General features: G+C 45.1%; 1 protein-coding gene across 6 annotated transcripts in view; it reads left to right on the top strand.

Annotated features, from left to right (window-relative positions):
• ANKS1A (ankyrin repeat and sterile alpha motif domain containing 1A) overlaps positions 1–27,455 on the top strand; it is a 186,555-nt gene that overhangs the window by 92,941 nt on the left and 66,159 nt on the right. For all 6 annotated transcript variants that reach the window (XM_033864391.2, XM_033864390.2, XM_033864389.2 and 3 more), the window contains 2 exons: positions 2,481–2,601; positions 17,723–18,312. In XM_033864391.2, the coding sequence (XP_033720282.1) occupies positions 2,481–2,601; positions 17,723–18,312 (711 nt within the window). The remainder of the gene's footprint in view (positions 1–2,480; positions 2,602–17,722; positions 18,313–27,455) is intronic.

The following is a 27,455-nucleotide window of genomic DNA, read 5'->3' as shown; positions in this document are numbered from 1 at the left end:
CCGGTGCCTTCTCTATGCTCAGATGTGCTAAATGTTCATGGGAAGTTGCAGCTGCTGTGGTATCTCTTCCCAGAAAGCTGCCCACACCCCAACTGGCCATTCCATTGGTCACAGTTGGGTGGTAACTGGTAGTCGCTTTGCTCTGCAGCAAAAATGTTGCTTTCCATGTAGCAGAGAATAGTTTTTTTTTTTTGGTTTGATTTATTGCAAGCCCTGGAAGAAAGGGGAAAAAGATTAAGGAGTAATTTAGTAAAGAGCAGAATCCTTTGTTGTGAATCAGTTATTGCCATATTCACTATGACACAGGGCTTCTTGAGTGGGAGCTAGGAAGACTTGAAGAAAAGCAGTTTATTGCTTTTTTGGTGAGATTTTAACCCCATAGCTGGCAGAGGCCAGGACCAAGAGGAAAAGATCACCCTACGAGTTGTGTGGGTATGAGCAGGGGACACTCATTAGACATCTGAAGGAGGGAGAGGATTCTGAATTGGGTGGAGAAACCACACTTTCCAGAAAAAAAATGAGGCCAGCTTGATCCAGAATCAAGGGGAGTGAATTTTATGGCCCTGGCTCTGCTGGGAGCTCTCTGTGTAACCGGGTTTTGTCACCTGCAAAAGGAACGAGCTGGAACCAGGTACTCTCTAGCTGTGACTGTGATGGTTCGGGTCCCTTCCAGCTCTGCCGTTTGCTGGTTCCCTGCTTCCACTTGTGCACAAGAGCCAGGCATGCAGCAAACACAGGTCCAGTGGGTCTGATTTTCCAGATGGAAGTCATCAGACCCGTCCTGCTTGGGAAGAAAGGGTATTATAGGCCGGGCACCCAGGCTGTCAGATACCTCTCACAGAAGTCTGCCTGGGGCTATGTGAGAGCTCTTGCTGTGCGCAGAACACTCGCAGAATCAGATTTCCAGGGCTCTGCCTAAGTGATGGCTCTGGGTGTGTAAACTTGCAGAACACAAATTCCTGTCAGTAAAGCCTGTGGTATTAAGTTGACACTGTCTGAACTGCTTAATGGTCCCTCTTTGTTCCCTTAATTGTGTTCCTGTGAAGAAGCAAAAGGAATAAGTAATACAGGCAAGTAGCTCATTGTAATGAAATAGCTTTTAGCTTCCAGGTGGCTCTCAGTCAGTGGAGGTTCCTGCTGTGCTTAGCAGAATTTTGGAGAGACCACCATCCTGCCTTTGGAGTGGCAGCCTTGTTAACAAAACAGGAGCTGCAGTCTCTCACTGAGTCTGAGGCTGCTAGAATCTGTGTTGTCTCATTAGGCTGTAACGCTGTGAGCTATGCCTCCAAGAAGCAAGATCCTACTGAATCACAAACCTGCTTTGTTTCCGGTGGGCCGTGGGGCACATCAGTGAAGGAGGAGGTTTCAGTGGCACCACAGTGCCACACTTGTAGGGTCCTGTTGTTTGTTAGGTGGACTTGTGAACCCCGCTCACCCCCTCGTTCATAATATATTACTTGTTCTAGCCAAACTGCTCAAGAAGAGATTTTGTGCTTTGGTTGGCTTTCCTAATTGCCAGTCTATGATTATTCTTAATTTGCCTGTGAAACACATTGGCTTCTTAGGGGAGATGAGCTAGAATTATCCTCTAAAGCAGGTATCTCCATTCTCTCTCTCAGTGTGACTGTAGCACTGATCGTGGTGTTTCTGGCTTGGTTCGAGATGCCTGGCCCCTCTGGTACCGTGACTGGCTGTGGCCACCAGGCCCCCAGCTGACTCAAGCCAGTTGGCAGGTGTAGGGGCCAGCTCTGGTCAGTCATTTCATCAGAGACACTTGGCTGCCTGGCTTAGGGATTTCTCAGGAGACAGAGCTGCTTTTTCTCCACTGAAATTCCTACTGCCCATCCACTTGCCTCTTTTCAGAACAGAGATTGGTGGAATTGATTTAAAATCGCATTTTCATAGGTGTGGTAGGAAGCCAGCTTTGGGGAAATCCTCGTCTATAACCCACAGGGCCTATGAGGAAGGGCTTACAAAAATAGAGAAGGATTTACAGAATGCTTTGTTCCTAGTAAATATCAGTCAGTCAGGGTCAGTCAGAAGTCATGCTGATTCCCTCTTGAGAAGAGGGGAAGGATCCCAGCCTTGGGGTACTGTGTGAGCATATTAGGAAAGAAGCATGAAGAAAGTAGGCCTTATGATGCATGGTGGCTAAAAACCGCTTGGGAGGTGTTACCCACAGAAAGATCCTGCAGAACACTGAAGAGGGAAGAGGCAGGGGAGGGGAGGATCTTGGATTTTATGGCATTTTGAAGGATGAAATGAGGGAAGGAAAGGGGAATATTTTAATCCAAGGCCATTGAGATTTGAGGTCCAGGTGTGTAGCCAGGAAAGCATTTTGATTCCCTGTGACACTTGATGTATTTACCTTCTCTTCCCCTCTGATGAAAAAGGAGCCAGTAATCTCAAATTTGTTTGACATAACCTGTCTGGGTGTTAGCCCCCCACCTGAGAAGGACCGTGGTGTTTGTTTCTCTTAGGTCTTGACCGTAAGACCCTGGATTCAGGGGAGCGCAGCCAGGGAGGAGGACGAGCATCCTTATGAGCTACTGCTGACAGCAGAGACAAAGAAGCTGGCATCCGTGGACGGAAAGACAAAAGGTAGAGCCCCCACCCCTGCTCCTGGCAGAAACAACTCTGAAAGGATTTTTTTTTTAAATTAACTTATTTATTTATTTATGGCTGCGTTGGGTCTTCGTTGCTGCACACGGGCTTCTCATTGCAGTGGCTTCTCTTGTTGCGGAGCACGGGCTCTAGGCGCGTGGGCTTCAGTAGTTGTGGCTCGTGGGCTCTGGAGCACAGGCTCAGTAGTTGTGGCGCACGGGCTTGGTTGCTCCGCGGCACGTGGGATCTTCCCAGACCAGGGCTGGAACCCGTGTCCCCTGCGTTGGCAGGCAGATTCTTAACCACTGCGCCACCAGGGAAGTCCTGAAAGGATTTTTAAAGTTTGTGATCCTGGGCGGAGGGAGATGATGGTGTTCCTTGGGCTGGGGAAGTTGGGTTTCAGGGCAGTCTGGGCAGTGGGTGTATTATGGCCTTTCATTTTCAATACCTTGGGCTGGAGTGGTCTTGTCACCTTTCAGCGTGCGAAGCAAGGAAAAGGTTGGGTCAGACTAGGTGAGTGCCGTGGGAGGGGAGGCTGCCAGCATTGTAGCAGAGATTGATTTGGGGTCTCAAATCACAAACCCTCAAGTTAATGTGGTGGAAAAACAAGCCCAACAAGTCATTCCCCTTGGGTTCAGGCTGCCGGCACAGACTCTGCTTTGAGTCCTGACCTCAGACTGAGACACTTCTGGGGAGGGGCCCGTGATTGGCTGCCACCCGGTAACTGGAGTGCTCTGTCGCCTTGGCCTACTTTCATCGCCTCTGCAAAATTCAGTTTCCTCTGCGAGGGGTGAGGGCTGCAGGACTGAGAACCAGCCAGGCAGGGTAAATGTGGTCCCGACAGGGGTGAGTGTGCACCGCTGGAGCATTTGGGACAACCTCTGTCTCCTAAGGAAGAACAAGAAGGGGCAGTGCAATTCCCCTTGCAGTTTGAAGGAACTCCTGCGGCCTCTCGCAGCTCTCTATCGCTTGCAGGTCCCAGGTCCTTCACGGGGTATTATTACTGCTTCCTTCAGTCCTCTGACAGCCCATGGTTCAGGTAAGACTGGGGGATGCAGTGGTGTCTTTTGAAGTACCCTTTATGAGGCCTGTCAGGGTAGGAGTGGCTAAGAGAATGTGTGCAGATGTGTCTGACACTGCAGACCTTATTTTTAATGGTCCTGTGTAAGAGGTTTCTCCTCCTTAAATGCAGAAATTTTGTGGTTATTTTCATGGTAGTTGTTTTGATTTGTTTTAATGGTTTCCATTTGGAGCTTTTTAAAAAAGTTGTGATTTAGAAACAGTAAAATTTACCCTTTTTGTGTACAGTTCTGTGAGTTTTGGTACATACAGTCAGTCGTTTGACAGCCGCCACAATCAAGATACAGAACAGTTTCATCACCAAAAGATTCTCCTGTGTACCTTTGTTGTCAGTCCTGCCCCCCTCCCTTACCCTGGGCAGTCACTGCGCCAATGTCTGTCGCAATGATTTTGCCTTTTCCAGAATGTCGTATAAATGGAATCATATAGTACGTACCTGAAAAGGGTTCCCAGACCCAGTTCCAGTGTGTGTGTGTGTGTGTGTGTGTGTGTGTGTGTGTGTGTGTGTGTGTGTGTGTGTGTGTGTATACGTCAGTGGGGTGTATGAGAATTCAACTTAATTCTGACACTATCTACCTGGGGATAGAATCAGATTCCACAGGTAAAGGGCTCAGTCCCACAAGACCGCCCTCCACTTCAGATGCTGATCACAAGCCCAGGTTAACATCTGTGCTTCTGACCAACTGGCTACAAAATGGAGGATCCAGTGACTCCCTCCAACTTAGGATGCCAGTTGCAAGTCCAGGTTGTTACCTGGACTTGAACCTGGATATAAGTTGTTTATCAGATATATTATTTTCTGACTAGCTATAAATCAGAGGTTCCCACGACCCTCTTCTCAGGTTCAATTGATTTGCTAGAATGCCTCACAGAACTCAGGAAAACCCATTTACTTCACTAGATTACCGATTTATTTTAAAAGGATATTAAAGGATACAAATCAACAGCCACATGTAGAGATACATAGGGCGAGGTCCCGAACAGAGCTTCTGTACTCCTGGAGCTTGGGGCCTGGCATGGTGGCATGCAAAAGTGTTCTGGTTTCCCCCATGTGGAAGCCCTTGGGGAAAAAAAGGGACCAAAAAGCTGTCTTTTTTGGTTTTTATGGAGACTTCATTGCACAGTCATGATTGACTAAATCATCTGCTAATGGCATTGATTCAACCTCAAACCCCCTCTCCCTTCCCTGGGAAATCGGGATGGGACCGAAAGTTCCAACCCTCTAATCACATGGTTGGTTCTCCTGGCAACCAGCCCCCACCCTGGGGTGGTATCCAAAAGTCACCTTCAGGGAATTCCCTGGCTGTCCAGTGGTTAGGACTTTCACTGCTGTGGCGTGGGTTCAGTCCCTGGTTGGGGAACCAAGATCCCACAAGCTGCACAGCACAGCCAAAAACCAACTAACCAACCAACTAACCAAAAGTCACCTTCATTAACAGCTTATCAATCAGAAAATTCCTTGGGTTTTGGGAACTGTAAGCCAGGAACTATGGATGAAGACCAGGTGTATCTGAGAAATATATTTTGGTCATCCGAATGGCCAAATATATATATATATTTCCTATGAATCACAATTTTCCAGTACCCTTTTGAGTCTGGTCCCTTTCACTTAGCATAATTCATTTGAGACTCATACTTGTTGCATGTATTAGTAATTTGTATTTGTTCCTTTTCATTTCTGAGTAGTATTCCATTGTATGGACATACCACAGTTTATCCATTTTCTAGTTGAGGGCCATTTGGGCCATTTACAGTTTTTGGCAATTGCAAATAAAGCTACTATAAACATTTACATACAGGTTTTTGTGTGAACATAGGTTTCATTTCTCTTGGGTAAATGCAAGAAATGAAATTGCTGGGTCCTATATAAATACATGCTTAACTTTATAAGAAACTGTGAAACCATTTTCCAGAATGGTTCTACCATTTTGCATTCCCGTCAGGATTACAATTGCTGTGTGTGTTCCCCAGCACTTAATATTGTCAGTATTTTAAAATTTTAGCCATTCTAATAGGTGTGTAGTGATATTTCATTCTGGATTTAAATTGCATTTCCCTAATGACTAATGATGTGGAGCGTCTATTAATGTGATTCTTTGCCATCCTTGCATCTACTGAAGTTGCCATTTCAACATCTTTTGCTCATCAAAAAAATTGGGTTGTTTATTATTATTGAGTTGTAAAGATTCTTTATATATTTTGGATATAAGTTCTTTATCAGATATATTATTTTCTCCTAGTCTGTGATTTGTCTGTTTATTCCCTTAACAGTGTCTTTTGAAGAGCAGAGTTTCTTAATTTTGATGAAGCTCGATTAATCCTTTTTTTTTCATAGATAAGGTCACGAATATTTTTTCCTATATTTTTTCTATAAATTTTATAGCTTTAGGTATACATTTAGATCTATGATTCATTTTGAGTTAATTTTTTTATATGGTGTGTGGTATGGGTAGCGATATATTTTTTTGCACATGAATGTCCAATTGTTTTAGCACTATTTGTTGGAAAGACTGTCCTTTCTCCATGGAATTGCCTTTGCTACTTTGTTATACTCTTTTTCAGAATTGTTTTAGGTATTCTAGTTCTTTTATCTTTCCAGACAAAATTTTAGAATCAGCTTATTGATTTCTACAAAAAGTCCTGCTGGGGTTTTTCTTGGAATTTTGTGTTGAGTCTCTATAGCAGTTTGGGAAGAACTGATATCTTAACTGTATTAAGTCTTCCACTCATGTTGGTGGATTTTTAATTAAAGCTTTAAAGAGAGTGGAGTGGAGCACTGATGCCTACTCTAGTTGTTTAGTAATAAATCATACTGAAATTAACCGTTGAAGAACAAGTTCTCAGTTAATTTAATGCTCTGTTTGAAAGTGGTTCTTAGTGAGGGAAGAATCTTTAGTATCGTGGAGGAGTGAGATTCTAATTCTTTCTTTCAAAGGCTTGATCTGGAACCCCTACAAGATAGCTGGCTCAGCCTTTGAAAGGAATGAAAGGGGAAACTTTCCCAGATGAACTTCATAAATGGGGCCAAGTGCCCTTCTATCCTCAGGTTAAGAAATCTCCAGGTTAAGGAGAGAACTACCAAGGAGGATTTCTGACCTCACATCTCATCCTCCTTTGCTTTGGTTTCTTCCAGCTCTGCAGCATTGGGCTAACTGTTGAGAGTGGGCAGTAGGGGAAACAGATTTAATTGAACCACAGCATGGGAGGTGTGCCTGCCTCCAGGCTAGCTGCTTAGATCACTCAAAGAGCTTTCAGACAAAGGAGTTGAGACATTAAATATGAAAATAGGCTCTGCCAATTTCTCAGTAGCCTGGAAGAAATGCCTGTTAGGATTGGTAAAAGTGAGGCAAGTCAGCTGATGATGTCGCATGTTAGTACATATTAAATTTTGCCTGCTTTTCCACTAATGTCATTATCTTAGGCAGCTTTTATGAATTAATTCATCAGTTTTCAAAAAGGCCATGTTAATGAGACTACCAGAGCTTTCAGCTCCTCCTTTATAATTGAGGAAACTACAGTGTGAGGGCTGGGATAGGAGATTTTTTAAAAATTACATTTTAAAGTTACATTCATTTTAGTTCACTGGAAAGAAAAATTTCAAATAATAGAAAAGTGAATGCACACAAAATGCTCAGATTCTCTGCTACCCACAGTTGCCATTGGTGGCCATAGTTTGAAAGTATGCTGTATGCTTCAGGCCCTTTGCTATCTTAATATAAAAGTGACCATGTGAGATTTTGTTTGTTTTTAACCTAAAATAGGATCATATTTTACAAACTGTTATGCAAACTTTTTTTTTTTTTACAATTTACCTTGTTCATAGATCATAAATACAGTTTTGTCACAGTCCTAAAATCTACCTTATTCTTTTAAAATTTTTGTTAAATATCCCATAACTCATTTTTCTATTCTCTAGCTGATGTATGTTTATGTTGTCTTCAGTATTATTTCTGTTATAATTTATGCGGCTGTGGACATTCCATACAGACATTCTTACATGCTTATACGAGCATTTCTCTAAAAGACATTGATAGAAAGTAGAATTAGCAGGTCAAAGTGTAGGTACATGTCTAGATCTAATTGGTGGAGCCACATGGCCCTTCCTTAATGGTGAACGAGCATGCTCTTTTCCCTATACCTTTACTAACATGGAATATTATCACGTTTTAATGCTCTTTACCATGGTAAGCAAAAAAAGTGACTTTAGAATTTGGCATTTGCCTGATCTAGTGAAATTGAGCACCTTATCTTGTTGATTAGTATTATATATTTAGTCTATGAGTTGCCTATCTTTTTCCTTTCCACTTTTCTACTTAGAAACTAATGGTAGTAGAAATACTTTGTATAAATACCGATAATATTTGACCAAAGTGGCACTCAGAGGAAAGTTTTTATCCTTAAATTCATTTGTTAAAAAATAAGAAAGACTAAAACTTAACCAAAAGAAAGTATCAGAGAGGAATTAATAAAGATAAAAGCAGATAGTACACATCACCTACTTTATGGTATGCAGGTACACCTCAGTTAAACACAGAAAGAAAACAAGGAAAACAAAGAATGAAATTAAAAAATGAAAAAAGCAATAGACTTGAATATTGCAATGAAAACTTGTCTGTTTTTTAAAATATCTCGATATTTCTGATCAAGAAAAGGGAAATACAACATGTAGGAATAATATAAGAAATATAAAACCATAAATGCAGAGATTTTAAAAATAAATAGAAAGAATTTATAAGAATAATTTTTTTTATTTGGTTAGTTAGAAGTTTCTACCATCCTCCTGGGATGAATTGTCTGGGTGAATTATTGGTCCATCACAGTGACTAGCTGAGGAGGGGTTACTACTGGCATTCAGTGCCCAGTGACCAGGAATCCTAAGCATCTTGCGCCATGCAGGACAAACCTTCACAGTGAAAAATCTTCCCAGAAGGAGAAAGCTTTAATAGATCCATGAAGTAGAAAGCCCATCTCCCTTCCCCCACGAAGGCACTAGGCCCAGATTTTATGACAGTTTTATCCGACTAGATATTCCTCTGTTATTTCAATTGTTTCCAATGTAGAAGAAGTCTTCTGAAATCTTTATACAGGACTAGCATAGCAGAGCAGTGTTTTGTGTATCACTTATTTCTCTATAGTGTTTAACTCTTTGCCCACTGGACATTGGGGGCCTGCTACTGCCCAGAGAAACAGTGGACAACTTTACAGGTTTGCTAGCAAATAGGAAAGTAGCCAGGAGCTCTAAAAGTCATTGTTCTCTGTGGTGCTTTTCTGCAGCATCCACTAATAGTGCTTAGGTCCAGGTGAAGTGGTTACTTAACTTAGGACAGTGATGCATGATTATCTGAAGACAGTGATACATGTGGACTCTTTGGCACACAGCTACACTTCGGAGGTTTTAAGATGCAGTTAAATCAGTATTCCCGAGAGCTGTGCATTTAGGTCCACGTGAAGTTTGTGCACGAGTATGAAGACCTCAGTCTTCTTGGAGGGGAGGAAAATATTATTTTAGCTTCTCCCTCTACTCCCACATCCAAAGGGCTGCCAATTTCTGAGCCTTCGGGGAATTCTATAGTGTGAATTTTGGCTTTTCCCTTTGGCAACTTGGGATTGAGTTTTCTTGGGGGTACTTTCATTTGCACATCTTATAGTAGGAGGCCCACTTTTACTATTAGTTTAGTAAGACTTTGGGAAGAAGATTTAAATAAGTACCTGTATTCAGTCCACCATCTTTGCCGGGAAGTCCAGGCTAGATATTCTTGGTAGATTCCAAGCTGTAAATTTGGATGCTTTTCCCAAAGGCAAAAAATGTAAATGAGAGAGTTTAACAATTAAGCCTCATCTTCAGCAGCTTCCTCTTCTCTCACCCCTTGCATTAGAGGAGCCCTACTATATAACTGTCTTGCTCTTATCAATTTATATTTCTGAGTTGGAATAGTTTACTTTTCTTTCCATTATGGAACAAGTTAGAACTTTGTCAGCTATGCATCTATATTTTCTTTCACCAAATGTATCAACAGCCATTATATACAATATGTATACATGAGACATATGTAAAATAATCATAAAAGGGCAGAATATGTTAAATTCATGTAAAGTGGTATAAAAGTAATTTCAGAGTTCAAAGAGGAATAAATTGTGTCAGTGTAAGAGATCAGGGATGGCTTTATGAAAGAAGTGCATTTGAGCTGAACCCCAAAACAGAGAATTGTACTTGATTGGCAGAAATAAGGAGGAAGGAGAGGGCCTTCCAGACAGAGGGAGTGGCATAAATAACAGGAAGATGACAGGAGATGATAGCATGTTTGGAGAATGGAAAATAATCCAGTTTGGCTCGAACAAAGGACTAGTCGTAGAATACAGGATCTCAAATGGCAGTCTTTATTCCAAAGACCATGAAGTATTGTTGAAGCTTTTTGAATGAGGTGACAGGATAGAAGCCACACTTTAAGTACAGTCGTCACTTGGTATCCTCAGGGGATTTGTTCCAGGGTACCCCCCCACCCCCCCACCCCCTAGATACCAAAATCCTCAGACCCTCAAGTCCCTTATATAAAATGACACAGTTTTCATATATAACCTACCTGTATCCTCCTGGATACTTTAAATCATCTCTAGATTACTTCTAATACCTAATACAATGTAAATGCTATATAAGTACGATAGTTGCTGGCACATGGTAAATTCAAGTTTTGCTTTTTGGAACTTTCTGGAAATTTTTTTTTCTGAATATTTTCAATATGTGATTGGTTGAATCCACAGATGCAGAACCCATGGATATGGAGGGCTGACTGTTTGTATAATTGTAGAATTTAGATTGCACTTGGGAGAGACTGGAGTCAGGAATACCCTGAAGTCAAGAGACTTCAAGAAATCTCTTGAAGGAAATTAGAGCCCAAACTAGGGGGATAATAGAAAGTGATAGGAAGGAGAATATGGATAGCAGAGGTTTTGAAGATGTAGCATTAACAGGATCTTACAACCAAATATGGATGAAAGAGGAGGAGAGAGTATTGAGGATGATTCTAAGGTTTTGAGCCTGGTTATTTGGGGAAATATCGTGCAACTAACAGAATAGGGAATTGAAGGAGGGGCGCATTTGAGGAAGTACATTAAGTTCAATTTTGGACAGGTTAAGTTTGAGATGTTTCAGGTACCAGAATATCCAGCTAAAAATACTCAATAAGCACTTGGAAATGTGGGTCTGATGTTCAAGAGAGATGTAAGGATTAGAAATACAGATTCATGAATCATCCACATTGAGGTGATGGATAACATAAGAGAAAATTGCTGAGGGAAAGACTAGAGAGATTGAAGAGGTCAAGAATAGAACTTACTTTTAGAGGAAAATAAAGGAAAAACATGGGAAGATAACCAGGATAATGCAGTGTCTTAGAAGCCATCACGGAACTTCCAAAAACCCCCAAATCACTGTGGTTTAAACAAGATAGAAGTCCAGAAGTAAGGAGTCCAGGGCTAGTATGGCAGCTCATGATGGTCAAGGACCCGGTCTGCTTCTGCCGTCTCATAGGTCAGGATGACTATTCAAGTTCAAGCTATCAGCACAGGCCAGAGGAAAGGAGAGAAGAAGAGTACTTTAAAGACAGCTCTCAAAAGTTGCACATACCATTCTCACTTATAAAACCCATTGACCAGAGCTTGGTCACATGGCTGCACCTAGCCACAAAGATGAGAAATGTAGTCTGTATTCTAGGTGGCTGTGAGCCAATCTAAAAAAAATCCCATGAGAGAGTGTGTACTGGGGACAACTGGTAAACAGTTTCAAATGATACAGAAAGAGCTAGAAGGACAAAGACTAGAAAAATTGGACAATTGACCATTGGTAAATCCTAGATGGGGAGGTACTTCTCTGAGGCAATTGGGAAGAGATGAAATTATCCCCAGATTTTGACATCATGTTGAAAATAGTTCAGGAAGTTTGACCTAGACCTTCTCAGGAAATTGGTGCGATTATCCTCCAAGAGTATAGGTGCTATGGGAAAGATGACGATTAGAAAAGAGTGGCAGAGGCGAGAAATTGATCTTACGGGGATGTCATAGTTTTCAAAAGGTGAATAAAAGGTCGGCTGAGCCTGGTAGTCAGACTCACGTTTGAATTCCTGTCTACCACTTCTTGGCTGGAGGCCTTGAGGAAGCCATTTAACCTCTTTAAGCCTCAGTTTCGACAGGTAAAGTAGGGTTACAAATTCTTCCCTCACGGTTGCTGTGACTATTAAAAAAGGACATGCTTAGCACAGTGTCCGGCACAGAAGAACTAGTACCTAATACTTGGTAGCTAATGGAAGACAGCTGAGTTAAATACATTGGTAGAGGACTCAGTCAGTTGTTTCTTGAGTATTCAGCAGGGCTCAACATTCCAGCAACTGGAGAAGAGAAAGCAAATGGTTGTGAATACCCAGTGTTGGAACTGGCAGAAGATCAAGGGAAACAGAGATGGCAAGTGTGCTATTAAATCGGGCACGGTTAAATATTATGGCCGGTTGGAAACTGATCCAGGCAGAGCTGGTAATATTGAATAGGGGAGTCTGAGGGGCCAGGGGGTCCAACAGCAGGCAGTGAACAGACTCTTTAGGAAGAGTTTAGGGAAATAGGGGAGCTGTCAGTTAATCAGGACCAAGTCCAGGTAGAACAGTCCTGAGTCCCAAAGCTGGGCTGTGCCCGTGGGTGCTGCCGTGGGTGGAGGTGGTTCCTGACCTGAGCATCCTCCACCGTGCTGTTACACATCACCCTGAACCAAACTTGCAAGACGGCTGGACCTTCCCTGGCATTTGAGTTTCATTTTGCCTGGTTCATAGGGCCACTTAGAAGAACCCTGTCTCCTTTGTAGAGTCGGGAGAAAGGAAACGAGACTGTTCAGTGTTAGCTTGAAGAGCAGTTTGGAAATGGTTGTAAATAAAAAATGATGATAATGATGGCAGCTTATGTTAACTGAACGCGTCTTATGGGCCAGCTGCGTGCCGAGTTCAGTTACACTGATTAGGTCATTGAATAGCTCAAGACAAATCTTCCGAGTAGAGGCTATTTTTATCCCTGTTTAAGATGAGGAAGAAAAAGTTAGGCATTAGAGCTGGCCCTTAAGCTCTAGCGTGGCCGAATCCAAAGCCTGTTTAACCATGAGGTTAAATCATTTCCCCTGAAGCCCTGCTACTATTCATGTTTTAATGTCACAAAGCTGGAAGGGAACTTAGGTCATCTAATCACAGATTCAAACCGTACTAAATCTCAAAGCCCTAGAGAATGCATCCCAGCCGTTCATTTTTTGAAAGAGACCCAGAGAGGAAAAGTCACAGGGCTGGGGCTCCAACTTGGACCTCTTGAATCCCGGTCCAGATCTTCTTCTATTTCTCTGGTTGTCATGGACCAGAAAGGACTCTCAGTCTATTTGTCTTATCAGATCACGATCTCCAGCAAATGTCTCCATAACATACTCGGTGCCTTCTTTCTGAGGAAAGCACGGTGACCCTCCAAAAGCAGCCATGGACTTGGGAGTTCCCTGGGCACACACAGTTTCTGATGATCACCACAGTGACTAAGCATTTGGAAGGTTCCAATCCTAAGGGAACAAAGAAAACAGAACAGCCCAGGAAACTGGAGTATCCCAGCCTTCTCCTCGGAGCCTGAGGATTGATTTAACGTTGCAAGTCCTCACATGAGCTGCATTTTTCAGCCCTCATTTAAGTGGGCAGAGGTGACTGATAATGTGTAAATGTTAAAATGTTATCATTCAGAAGCCCTTGAGAATCCCCATGGATCATGATAGTAATTAAAATGCAGCATAGAAGACCCCTTGCTTCAGCAGGTCACAGGGTAAAAGAAAAATGCGCACCCAGAATGAATAAAAATGGAAAGTCGAAGGGACTGGGAATTAGCATACTGGGGTGTCCTAGTATTCAGTGGAGCAGCTGGCCTTGATGTATGGGGAGAGTAAGGACACAGCCCTCCCCGTGTCCTGTTCCCTCTTAGTTTCTCTCCTAGAAGGGCAGGTTGTGAGGAGTGCTGGGGGCAGCATAGGAGGAGGGTTGGAAAAGCTGTGGAGTTCCCAGGGTGGGAGCATAGTGATTCTCAGTTGAAGGAAGACCTCGGGCCTGAGGGTTCTCTTCTGCGAGCCTGCGAGTCCACGAGCCCCTGGGCACAAGGTTCCTGTCACTGATTTTTCTAAAATATTTCCACTTCTCTTTAAGCCTGTCAAGGCCTTTCTTCTCCTTCAATACCCAGCTCAAAAATCTACCTCTTCTGAGAAGCCTCCTGGTTCAAAGTTATCACACTCTCCTTTCTGCTCACTGCACAGTGCATTTGGTTTATACTTAAAGCATCTATTAATCTTTGCCTTGCATTCTAGTCATTTCTTTATATGCTGGTCTCTTCCAATAGCTAGTAAGCTCGTGGAGCAGAGTCCTTGTCTTCATCTTTATATCTTCAGGTGCCCCCTGAAGACAGACATTGTGCACATGCGGCTTGTGGGAATGGGTGGTCACAGTGACAATTCTGGGGCCTATCTCAGTTTCTCACTTCAGCATTCTCACTGTATTACCTTCTGTCCCCTCCTTCTGCTGTCGAGAGTTATAAGGATGATGAAGGCAATGGATGTTGGTACTTGTCACGTACACTGTCGCTGACGATCCTTGTGACAAATCTGTGAGGAACAGAGAAGTAGTTGGTCTCATCTGTGAGCAGAATATGTTGTTATGGACCCTGTGTGGAGAACAACAGTTGTTACCATCTCTTGAGAGCTGGCATGTGCCAGGCATGGTCCTAAATGCTTCACATATATAATTTAATTCTCATAACAAGCTTATGAAATAAGTACTATTAAGATCCCAAAATTATCGATGACAATACCAGGCACAGAAAAGTAATTTGCTCAAGATCTGGCTTTGGGTGGGTGGGTGGGGAATCTAGCTTTTGATCAGTACATTATATTGCTAACACCTTGTCCCTAAGAGACCTAATATTATCCTGACTTTACAGAAGGAAGGGACCATTGAGTAGATCTTTTCCCACTCATTGATTTGCCAGGAAATCTAGCTTAGCCTTGGATATAGTTTTTTATGGGAAAGAGAACACCAGCTTGTTGAGATCCTGGGGTTCTTAGATCTTGACAAGCTTTTTAAATACCAAGGTGTCTTTCCTAGGGAATTGCCTGGGTAAGTTGTCTCATTATGAGCATCCCTTTCCATGATTTCTTCTACTCTGGTGGATTGTGGTTTCTCTAATGGGATTATGACCCTCGGAAATTCTTGCTCTTCACATATTTCCTCCTTCCATAAGTTCCATAAGTTCCTTCTTTCTGCCCACTTCCTTCCTCCAGCATCTGTCTGGTACTGAGCTCTTGGCATCTGTCCCTCTTTCTCCATTGATGACTCGCATGAATGCGTGGCTGTTGGACAGGGCCTTCATTGTTGGCTCCCTCAGCAGCAGTCAGAACATTCCCTGTGGCCTGGGTTCCAAGGTCCACCCAGGCAGTGTGAGCCTGGCTCACTCCCAGTTCTGGACTGGTGTTTTTCTTTTGTTGTTGGACTCCCATCTCCTCAAAAAAATTGTTAAATAAGGAGCTAGAAGCTGGTGGAAAGGAAGAGAAGCCTGTGCTCCTGTTATCAGCGCTCTCTTTCGAGTTCAGAGGCAGTCAGGGGGACACTGCACCTTGGGCCAGAATCTGGAGGAAGTCAGCCATCAGAATATAGTCCTGGAGGTGGCGAATTTCACACCCTGGTTAACTCTCCCCATCAACCTCTCCTAGGAAGTCCCGCTGTCCCGAACCACCATTAGATGGTCATGTGGTCCCACTGTGCAGCCCCACAGGGCACTTCTTGCACGCTGTCAGTTGTCATACGTGGTGTTCATAGCCTGGAAGTCAGGGCTTCCTGAGGCCTGAGTGAAGCTGTGTGGAACTCTTACGTACTCAGCACATCTTCTTCCCTAGAGACGTGATTCAGGATGTTCAGTGCTTGTTCAGTGCTCTGGACTTGACCTATGGGGTGTGGGATGAGTGAGTTCGGGGTGTGAAAGTCCTGAAGCAGTCAAGTATAGAGGAAGGAGATGCCAAAGTTCATACTTCTGGGCTCCTGTGGATAAGTAATCAGAGCCATAAAGTGGACTTGGCTGCCCCCTCAGCAGCCTCTGCAGACTTGCCAAAAGCTGAGCCGACTGTGGAGACCAAACTGTTCTTGAGAGGGTGGGGTGCGTGGAACCATATCCCTGCCCAGACCTCAGGGCAGTGGGCTCATGCGGGGAGCTGGTTGTTGGGGTCCTTCCTGAAACGCTGCCCTGGAAGAGCCAGCATTGTAGGACCCTGGCATCATGCTTGGGCAGCAAAGTGTCATGGTTATGAAGCGTGCCCCTCCTCACCTGACTGCCTTGGGGCTGCAGGCCATGATGAGGGAGGGAGGGTGCTCTGCAGGCAGCCCCGGGAGAGACATCCAGGCGGGGCTCTGCAGCACCCCAAGGGGGAAGTGTGCCATCACAGTACGCTGGAGACTTGGCTTCTCATCACTATCAGAACATAAAAGGGATTTTTAAGGACCATGCAGCCAACCTATTTATTTTAGATACTGAAGCCCAGCAAGATGTGATCACTGCCAAGGCCACACAGCAAGAGAGTAGAACAGCAGGACCAGAGCCAGGTGCTCAGATGCCTAGGTTAGAGCCTTCTCCCCCACCACTCCGGACAAACCACAGAAGGCCTGAGGGCCTTAGATTTCTCATCTGTAAAAATAGTTGAACTTGACCCTTTGGATTCCGAGATTCTCTGCTCTCATGAACAGTTTGGAGAGCTTGGGGCAGACTAGGGAATCATTTGGTGTATATACCGTAGATTCCACTCACAAAGAAAGTAGAGCTGAATATTAGCTGTGGAATGTGAACTAGTACTGGACACAGGGTTGTCATCTGCCCTGCTGATGTGGGTTAAAATCTCTAATGGTTCTGAGTTCATGCAGGGAGAGCCCCTTGGGTGTCCCAGTGTGATACTGATATTGGACTCTGATTTGATCAATTATTTATGCTACTTCAGGGCAGAGGTATTTGATACTTCAGGGGAGTGTACAGTAGTAGTTGGCCTCACGAGCCGGTAGTGTCAGGTTTCTGGGATGTTAGGGCCGTCTCAGGAGAACTGCACATGTCTCTTGACATTGACAAATCAGACCATTTTGATTTCAGTGGATCAACTAAGGTTAAACTTAAACAAATAGGAGCAGCTGGGAGGCTTTGGAAGGAGTGAGATGTGTACATTCTCAAAAAAACAAAAAAACAAAAAAAAAAGAAAGGAAAGAAAAGAAAAGAAAAAGAAAGAGAGAAAAAAAAAAGTAGAAAAGTCTGTGCTCCCTGAGGAAGGAAGGATGAGGCGTGGAACTCTGAATCGCCTCCCTCTGAGGAAGGAAGCAGTTATTTCTCTGCTGGTTTGTTTTGTACTTTCAGTTAAGGAATTCCAGAAGTTGCAGGTTGTGGATTATGACTTCCATTTTTTTCCCTCTGTTGCTGCTTGCCAGAGGAAGGGGGGGGTGGTGGGGGCGGGTGGCTCTAAATAACACTTTGGCCTTTATGGAAATGTATCAGATGTTCCAGGAGTGAGTCTCGCTTGCTTGTGCTTGCTTGCTCTCTTTCGCACGCGCGTGCTCTCTCTCTCACTTTTGCTCCGTGTTCACTCACTCTCTCCTCACTTGTGTCCTTTCTGTGGGATATAGTTAGCACCTCTTGTCGCCTTATATAGCAAGGTCTGGTCGTTAATGTTAACAGAAATCTAACAACAAGGAAGGCTGCCAGATAGCATTAATCAGGCCAGTGTTTGGAATTTCATAAATGCTCTGACTTTGGGTACAAATTGGACATTAAGAACAATATGAAACTGTTTTCTGCCTTCCTCTCTCCCCTTCTCTCCCTCTGCCCTCTCCCCAGCCGATCCATCTTCTCTCTTTCCCTCTGCTTTTGAATTCCTCTGCTTGGCCGTGCGCTTGCTGCATTGGAACTTTGTTGGTTTTTGCCGTGTTTAATTTTGTTATTTCTCTGTCTCTCCGTCCACTCCAAGACCACAGGCGGAGCAGCGGCAGCCGGAGCCAGGACTCTGCAGAGGGGCAGGACGGGCAGGTCCCGGAGCAGTTCTCAGGTCTCCTCCACGGCTCCTCCCCAGTGTGTGAGGCCGGGCAGGACCCTTTCCAGCTGCTCCCAGCCCCTGGCCAGAGCCATCAAGAAGGGTCCCCCGCACAGGGTGCCCGCCCCGAGGCAGGCATGCAGCTGGAAGAGACGGGCGGGCGCGCGTCTGGAGCCTCCGCGCCCCGCATGCCGGACCAGAGTAAGAGAGTGGGCTATCCGGCCAGCCTGCCTCCCGCCCACAGCCAGACGCACCCTGCAACTTTGACGCGCACCGCATCTCCACACCCTTGGGGTGCCGAGGAAGAAGGCGACCGGAGCGGGGCCAGAAGCCGAGCCCCTCCCACCGGCAGACCCAAAGCTGAGCTCAAACTCAGCCGCAGCTTGTCCAAGTCTGACTCTGATCTCCTGACCTGCTCACCCACGGAGGACGCTACGATGGGGAGCCGGAGCGAGTCCCTGTCCAACTGCAGCATCGGGAAGAAGAGGCTGGAGAAGTCTCCCTCCTTTGCCTCCGAGTGGGATGAGGTAAGGCCACGTGACGTCTCGGAGAGCTGGGCTGGCTGAGCCCCCTGTGCTCCCCTGGGTGCTGACGCCCAGGCCAGGATGTGGGCCGGGGCTGCCCTGCTTCCTTCGCACTTCAACCAGAGTGTTTCTGACAACTGGGAGGGAGGCAGGTGCTGGGGAGCCAGGTCAGGGGTCTTCCTGCCTGTGTGGCAGAGGACAGGTCCACTCATGGTTAATCTGGAGGGTGGAGGCCCAGCAGAGCAGGGCTGAGGGAGAGGCGGTTCCTAGAAATGATAAGGTATTTGGAAATATTTGGATCCCATCCGCCCCACTGAGGGAGCCAGGCTCACCCTGAAGATGCTTCAGAAGAGCTAGAGTGCTTCCTATGAGTTTTCAGGAGGAAGAGGGAAGATCCTGAGTTGCGGGGAGGGGGCTTTGGGAGAAGCTGCTGAAAGGGGATCAGAAGGGGGATTTTCTGTTTCCCGCTGCACGTGATTATTCTTACTGTGTTTCCCAGGAAGACCGAATGATCTCCCCACAGAAGCGTTCTGCCCATTCCACATTCCTGGGTTGGCCGGGCAGAGGGCTAGGTGGTTCAGGAAACAAAGAGAGATTAGTGAGGAGAAAACATTTGGAGTCTGAGGCCCAGGTTCCTTTCATAGCCATTGTTATAGAATAGTTAGAAATATGTGCCCAAATATTTTTCAGTGACCTGTGACATGTCTTCCTGGGCAGAAGAATGTGTCTCTCAAAGATGGGTAAACACGCAGGGAATGTTCAAGTACTACCCTTGAAAGCTTCTTGCTAGGAGGAAGCTGACTTTGAAGCAGGCTGGATCTGTCTCCCCGGAACATTTTCAAGAGATGAATTTAGCACTTGAAGAGGAGGGGACCACTGCAGCTGGCATGTCCATTTGAACACTCTGTAGACTAAATGCCCTACCCAGCCCATCCGGATTGCAGCTGCAAAAGTTATGTAAACCAAAGCTAATCCCATTCCCAATGTGGGAACAGGGCGGGGCCGATTCCTCCAGCACTCATCTCCAGATATGATAAGGTTTAGGACTCTGTTTAGTCAGGGACAGGAAGATCCTGTGCCAGAGAAGGTCTGCACTATTTAGTAAACCAGAATTTGGTGAGCCTGTACTAGATGCCAGGCCACTTAAGGAAAATCAGTTTGTGTTCAAGAGCGCCTGGGGCCAGAAGATTACACACAGGAGAGTAGGTGTTTGTAGGAAAGTGTGCTGTACCTTTGTTTTTCAAAATGGAGTTTTACTAATTTACAGTCAAGTATAGGATAAGGCAGCTTAAGAGTAAGATAAATGCAATATTCTCTGAAATGGCAGGAGAGACCAATAGAGAAAAACATCAGTGGGGGTGGGGTGGGCAGAGGCGAGGGGTACGAGAGGGTGGAAAGAGGCTTTAGGAAAGATCACAGAGAAGTGGCATTGGACATGGAATTAAAGAACCAAGTGTTTTGGTTAGAACCAGATTGAAACCATAGGATGAAGAAAGGGCATTGAGGTGGAGAGAAAAGCATGAGCAAGGGCGTGGAGCTGAGAAAGCTTAGGTCGTTTGGTTTCTACAGAGTGTAGAGTTTGTACAGGGAGAGTAAGAAATAATGGTAGAAAGTGAAATTGAGACCAGACAGTGAGAGGACCTTGAACATGAGGCTGAGAAGTGAGTATTTGATTTGATATCAAGGCAGTATCTCAGAATCCTCCAAATGGGCTGGAAGACAGCTTTACCAATCTAACCATAATCTTCTTTATTGCTCTACCCTGAGCGTATCCTCCACCCCAAGAAGTCGCTGGGTGATTCTTCACGGGATATCCAGGCCCTGTTGGCATGCAGCATTTCCAGGCAGTGTTATGGGCTCCACCATTTCCTCCTGGAAAAGAAACAATCACCGAGGCACAGCCCAGCTTAATTGAAGTTGGCTGTTTGGGCTAATATATCAGTGGTCACCTGACATCTTAATGAGAGGAGGTTTATATGCTGATATTTCCTTTGCGGGTAGAGATTGCAGGTGGATCCAATGAACCCAGGGACTGTTCAAGGTCTAGGTGTCCTGGCCCAGGCTGTAGTGTGGCTAACCACCAGAAGCACTGTTGCATTTTAAATTTGAAAAAAGTAAAGGCAATTGAGGTCTTATTGGAAAGAATTCAGAAGATCAAGCTTTGCTTGCATAGTAAACATTAACAGGGCCCTTTATGCGTAACCCTTCAACATTGTTTTTGAGTCATGTTATACTTGGTTTTTGTGGCTATCTCTGTCTAAAGAGAAACTTCAGGAGTGTTTCCCCCACTAGTTGGCCCTAAACGCAGGGCTTGGGCAGGCTTGTCTAGAAGCGGGCATTAGTTAACGGCTGCTCGCCACTACCCTGACCCGTGCCTGAAGGCTGCTTTGCCTGTATCTTGTGCTTCACGATTTTTTTTCTTTGTCGTTGTTAGATCCCCAGGAGGTAGGGAAGGCTGCTGTGAAGCAGCTGTGGACCAGCTCAGCTGTTCACCGTGGGGCCTGTGAGGAAGAGGAAGGCTCCGGGCCCAGGCAGCTGCAATCCCAGCACAGATGGAGTTGCGTGCAGGCTAGCCAGGCTGCTCCTGGAAGGCAGTGCAGGGTAGCACGCGGGGCTCCTCTCCCAAGTCAGCAGATCCCGCTTGGAGCCCCAGCTCCATCGCCTCCACCTTCATGTGTGAGGCCCCAGGAAGCCTCGGTGTTATCTTTATCTGTGAAACAGAGGTGGTCAAATCTGTGTTTCAGAGGTGTTTTTACCAATTAGATATGTGTTTCACTGCCCAGCACAGTGCCTAGTATGCATAGAATATTGAGTGAATGGTAGATATTAATATTATTATTGTGCCTGCAGCTTTGGAGAAAGAGAACTGGGGCGTGGAGTGTCTTCAGACCGTTAAAAAGGCAGAGCTTTGGGGTGGATGGTCCAGTGGTGGAGTTCAAGCCCTTCAGCCTGTAACCTCCTGTACTAGTCTGCCCCACCCAAGACGGAAGAGCCTGCCCCGCCTGGCAAAGTAGGGCAGGCGCCCCCGCCCGGCCCCACACCATTGTTCTTTGAGAAATTAATGAGCCTTTCTGCCTGGCTCCCTGAGAGAGGAGAGGTTAGAGAGCAACCTGCAGCCTCTCTACTGTTTATTGTTCCGATGTACCTTCTGTATCCGGGGTAACAGTGGCCACTTGATTGGCTGGGTGTTTGGGATAATGATGTATAGTTGGGGAATATGCGCAGTGGATGGTCACTTTGTCCACATACAGCCTGTTCCTCATAGGTGTTAGCACGGCCCTTGTCGATTGCCCTGAACCAAGGACTTTTAAAAGTTAGCCTGGTTAAGGGAAACCTCTGAGACAGTATCCACTAGTGACACTTGTATTCTCCGTATTTTCTGTTAAATTTCTGGTAACAAAGAAGGAACAGCTTACTTTTAAAAGTGCTCAGCCTAAGAGGAGCTCTAAATCCCAGCTTCAGTAGATACTTATCATGTTCTGCAGTCAAGTCAGCGCCCTCTTTGTCTTAATGATCCCGTGGACATCATAGAAGTTAAACTGAGAAGCTTAAATAAAACTTTAAAATATATAGATAAGGAGTGTAGGTGATAAATCACCTACATCTCTCTACATAGTTAACCTCTGGTAACGTTTGATGTATATCCAAATTTGGGGTCTCAGTACATTTGCTGATTTATAATTTGCTTTTCTTACCTAATGGCTCCATACCGCGGCAGTGTTAGTAAGATCTGGATTCAGATCCTCATTCTAAAAAGCATAGTATTCTGTCCCTGGTTATATCATAAGGTTAGTTAGTTTGTTGTTCTTTAAGCTATTCTCCGATTGTTAGACACTGTGCAGGGCATCTTCCTTCTGCCTTCAGTGCATTCCCTACCCTCTCTACCTGCCTGTGTGCCCCAGGAGGCCGACCTATGTGGACTGCATCACTAGGCCAAGGAAATTTTGGATTGGCTGGGTCCCTCTGCTGCTCTGCTGAAGACCATCGGTCTTGTGAGAGATCCTTTCCCAGTAGCTGCTCTCTCTGCGTTCTGGTAACCAGCCCCTCCCCTGGACCCTCCTGGTCTGGGGCTCCTGGCTGTGACTAGCTCCCATCCCTTGTTACTCTCCGTCCCCTAGGCAAACCTGTATAAATAATCCCTTTATCAAGCTCCTTCTGTTCCCCAGTTGGAATGTGCCTTCTTTTTCCTGCAGGGACCCTGAATGATACGGACATTTCTAGCACGGTTTCTATCGACTCTAAACAACCATAGATAGCTGTGTGCTGGAGCAGTCAGCATGGCTCTTGCATGTAAATTGTAAATTAATCTTCATTTGCAGATGAACCAGAAGGCATGGGTGCTGGGAGGCAGGAGAATTTCATCATTTAACTCGAAGCCTTTCCCACTTCCAACTCTAAGGAAGAAACCTGTTCTCCTTCCACAGTGTTGGCAGTGTCTGCAGCGTTTCAGCTGTGTGCTCCTGAATCAGTCTCCTGCGCTGCACAATGCACCCGCAGGCACACACACACACACACACACACACACACACACACACACACACACACACACACGGCAGCAGCGGTCCACATCCGAAATAAACACCTCGCAAGAAGAACAGAGATAACCTCCTGGTCAGATAGTGGTTTGAATATATAACAAGTCTAAGGGGTCAGATAAGTCTCTCATGTACCTGCCTTTGAATGGGATTGAAGCTTAGGAAAGAGAAAACCACAGAAGGCTGCTTGTCTACTTAGCATAAACATTTGAGTCATTTAGAACTTGGCTAAAGGCTTAAGTGATGTTTTGTAATTGGCTTTCATCAATATTAAACTAGTGAGAAATGGGTGAAGTGCAGGGGCATGCTTCATATGCATTTTGTGCAAACTGAGAGTGATCTCTGGCCAGGGATTTGGGGAATGTCCTGGTTTCATCTGAAGTGGTAGCTGCGGGGACCCTTGGCCCTTGAATCTCCCCATGAGTAGGGAAGGAGCAGCAGCCAGGAGGGCACCCTTCCAGGCCAGGTCCCACACGCCTCACCCTTTCCAGCAAGCTGTCCAGTTGGAGGCATGATGTCATCAAGAGAAACACTGATTGGTTCAACTCTACAGAGGCTTTGGTTGCTTTTAACCCTTGAGAGTCAGGTGTGTAAGAAGATTGACTTAGATGTAAAACAGAGATTTGGGCTTGAGTTTCCGCTGACAGTGGCTAAACTTTCCACACCACTGTTCTGCAGTGTGCATTGTTCTTTGACATGTAAACAAGCACGTAGTCCTTTCTGCTGAGCACAGCCCTCCCACTCTAAACAAGAATGTGACCCTCCTACCTCTGGGGACAGATTGGAGCCTGGAGTGTCTATTTACATTGCTTCTGGGTATATACAGTAGTCACAACTTTAATCCTAGAACCTCTACATTTCCTTTGGTTTTAAGTGGCCTGGTAAGATTGAGGGTGTTTTTGTTTTCATATTTTAAAAATAATCTCACTTATTTTATAGGCAGTCCTGAATAAACAATTTTGGCCATTCTGTCTGATGAATCCAAGTGATTTTTTTTAGCCTAGATTTAAAAAAAACCATATATATATAGGCATCTCCACGGCCTTGATGCTAACAGAAGGCGCACCAGAGTGCTGTGAATAAGCTGGAGTCAGTCCTGGCTCTGCAGTTGGCCAGTGATGAGAAGGTCGGTGTGTCCACCCCCGCCGAAGCCTCTCCTGACCATCTCTTGATGACATCATGCCTCCCCCTGGACAGCTTGCTGGAAAGGGCAAGGCGGCTGGGACCTGGCCTGGGAGGGTGCCCTCCCGGCTGCTGCCCCTCCACTCTTCATCCCGGGCCTCTGGGACCCTGACTTTTCTCTTTCCTTTCCTCATTTTCACGCTTTTCTCTGCTTCTCCAGATTGCGTCATTACTGCTTTTCCTATCTTTTTACTCATCTTGCTTCTTTATTTTCATCTCTTTTTTTCCCTTTGCTCGCTCTCTCCTTTTCATCTGTGCTCTTTCCTATCTTTTTTTTTTCTTTCCTGTCTTTTTACTTTTTTCCTCCTTTTCTCATTCATTTTTTCCTCTTCATTCTTATTTTTACTGGTGGCATCAGGGAGGGGCTTTTCCAACAGCCAGTCATTCTCAGCCTTCTCCACCAGGATTTTTCTATTATTTTCTTTCTTTAAAACGTTCTTGCCAGGGCTCACCCATTTTTGTATTCTACAGAACGCTTACTGCTTGTGGTGTAAGCTACCTCCCCTCCACCCCACGCCACCACCCACACTGTCTGTCCTTGGACCTTTCACAAACAGTCTGGTTCCATTTAGCTGCGTCAGGACAGGCACCATCAAGTACTATGTACAATTTTGTGGTATGTGTGAAATTGCTAGCAAGATGAGAATTTCCCTTTTCTCCTCTTTTTCATTTCATTACATTTTGCTTTGTTCACACCAGACCAAGAGCTTGAGTGACAGTGAATGTAGGTGAATATATGAGAAGAATTTGGTCTTTATTCCAGTGCATATAAATGCTGAGAATCAAGAAAGAAACATTTTCTGGGACATTCTTTATATACTTTGGTTCTGGTTTTGTATCTCTTGCTGCTTTTTTTCTAGTCATGGCATCAGTAGGATACAGACTGAGTAATTTTATATAATTTCTGGAATAGTAGTTTATCTTATGTTATTCTAAGCAATTGTTTGAGAAACAAGTAGAGGTATTTTTCATATAATTGGAAATAATGTAAAATAGAGGTATATTTTTATCATAATTATTCATTCGTTTGACTAACTTATTGAGTACCTGCTGTGTTCCAGGCACTGTTCTCAGCACTGGGGTTGAGCAGTGAACAAAACAGACAAAATCCCCTGCCTCATGGAACTGACTTTCTAGAAGGCTAGAGGGGAAAGAGCAATAAAAGGAGACAATATGTAAAATGCATAGTGTGCTAGTTGGTGAGAAGAGTGCTAATAAGAAAAATAAAGCTGAGAAGAGGGATAGAGTGCGGTGGAGGCCAGGGCTGTAGTTTTCAGTGGGGCAGCCTGGGAAGACCCCTCTGAGAAGGAGGAGAGAGAGAGCTGGGCGGGTGTGGGCGGAGCACGAGCAGAGCTACTTGGCTGCTGCTTCTGTTTGTACACAATTATTTCTCCTGTAAGAGAAATTTAAAATTCCATTCTCTCCCTCTCTCTCTCCCTCTCTCTCTCCCTCTCTCTCTCTCTCTCTCTCCCTCTCTCTCTCCCTCTCTCTCTCTCTCCCTCTCTCTCTCTCTCTCTCTCTCTCTCTCTCTCTCTCTCTATATATATATATACACACACACACACACACACACATACTATGTATACATATATATGTATAACTGAATCACTTTCTGTACACTTGAAACTAACACAACATTGTAACTTAACTATACTTCAATAAAAGAATTCCATTCTACATTTACATTATCTTAAAAATATACCTTATTACCTGTTACCTTTAACTTCCTTTTTCTTTCTCTTTAGCCACTATCGCCACCTGCTTCCTTTCTCATCTTGTTTTTTTTCCCCCTGATTTTTTTCTGTTAAGCTGCGTTGGGGACTTTTTTTTTTTTTTCTTTTTTTTTTTTGCGGTACGCAGGCCTCACTGTTGTGGCCTCTCCCATTGCGGAGCACAGGCTCCGGACGCGCAGGCTCAGTGGCCATGGCTCACGGGCCTAGCCGCTCCACGGCATGTGGGATCTTCCCGGACCGGGGCACGAACCTGTGTCCCCTGCATCGGCAGGCAGACTCTCAACCACTGTGCCACCAGGGAAGCCCTGTTGGGGACTTCTAAAACATACATACATGTGTATGTACATACATATGTACACTCATACATGTATACACACACGTATATACATACATGTATTTTTAAGCTATTGAACTAGAATAAAATCTGAATTTCTAAGAATTTCTCAAACTTGATCATTGTCCTTGTCGTCATCCTGGGCCAGGATCATCAGGTGGGTTCTGACAGAGGAGTTGGGTTCTAGGTCATTGTCTTAGGAAATACATTTCCATGGGTGCATCACATGCTCAAAGCAGAAATAAAATCTAAAAACCAGGATTATAAGGCAAAAGGAAGGGAATTCAAAATGATTTAGACCAGGGCTTCCCTGGTGGCGCAGTGGTTAAGAATCTGCCTGCCAATGAAGGGGATACGGGTTCAAGCCCTGGTCCGGGAAGATCCCACATGCCAAGGAGCAGCTAAGCCCATGCACCACAGCTCTAGAGCCCACAAGCCACAGCTACGGAGCCAGCACGCCTAGATCCCATGCTCCACAACGATAGAAGCCACCGCATTAAGAAGCCTGTGCACTGCAACGAAGAGCAGCCCCCGCTCGCCACAACTAGAGAAAGCCCGCGTGCAACAAGGAAGACCCAACATGGCCAAAAATAAGTAATACATTTTAAAAAAAAATGATTTAGACCGGAAAATGGCCAGGAATCTGAAAACAGGAGCTCCCGTGAGAGGAGGACAGCTGACTAGGTGTTAAGGAGTCAGGGCAGATGAGTGCAGGTGTTGGCACCATCGTTTGGAGCACATAATGGTGCTTGCTGATGCCCTGGAAGGCATCTTGGGGCTGATGCCCTGATTAATCTTAAATGCTTCTTCTTAGGAGCCCCAAGCCCACGGGTTCCCAACAGTTAATTACAGTCAGAGTGTGAGATACTGGTGGCCTCAGACATTCTCTGACCCTGAGTGGACTTAGGGTGGCCAGTGTACAGGGAGCTTCTGAGGTGCCAGGTATGGAGATTGTGTGTGTGTGTGTGTGTGTGTGTGTGTGTATGTATGTGTACGTATGTGTAGGTTCTGTGTTATTTCAGATGGTGAACTGCTTACATCTGGTGTGTCCAGCTAGGGGTCAGTTGTGCCCAGGGACTCTGGTTGCCTAGTTAGTGAGTGTGTAGTGCATGCAGGCCTGGGTCTGGTTCAGGTTGAGATGCCAAGCATTTTGATGCCTCTGGTCTGTCCTTGCTCCTTCCCTGTAAATCTGCCCAGGTGACCCGCTGCTGGCTGCTTCAGCCCTCATCATCTCTGGCTCACGTGGAGCCCCATGAAGTATCACTAAACATGCTGGCTTCATTACATTCTCATAGGACAACTGTGTTTCTATGTTTTTTCCTCCTTGAAATGAATAGACCCCAGAGAAGTTTAGTTTGTTCA

This window comes from Tursiops truncatus, chromosome 10 (assembly GCF_011762595.2).
Source record: "Tursiops truncatus isolate mTurTru1 chromosome 10, mTurTru1.mat.Y, whole genome shotgun sequence".
Classification (NCBI taxonomy): domain Eukaryota; kingdom Metazoa; phylum Chordata; class Mammalia; order Artiodactyla; family Delphinidae; genus Tursiops; species Tursiops truncatus.
This window is presented reverse-complemented; position numbering and strand designations above follow the sequence as displayed.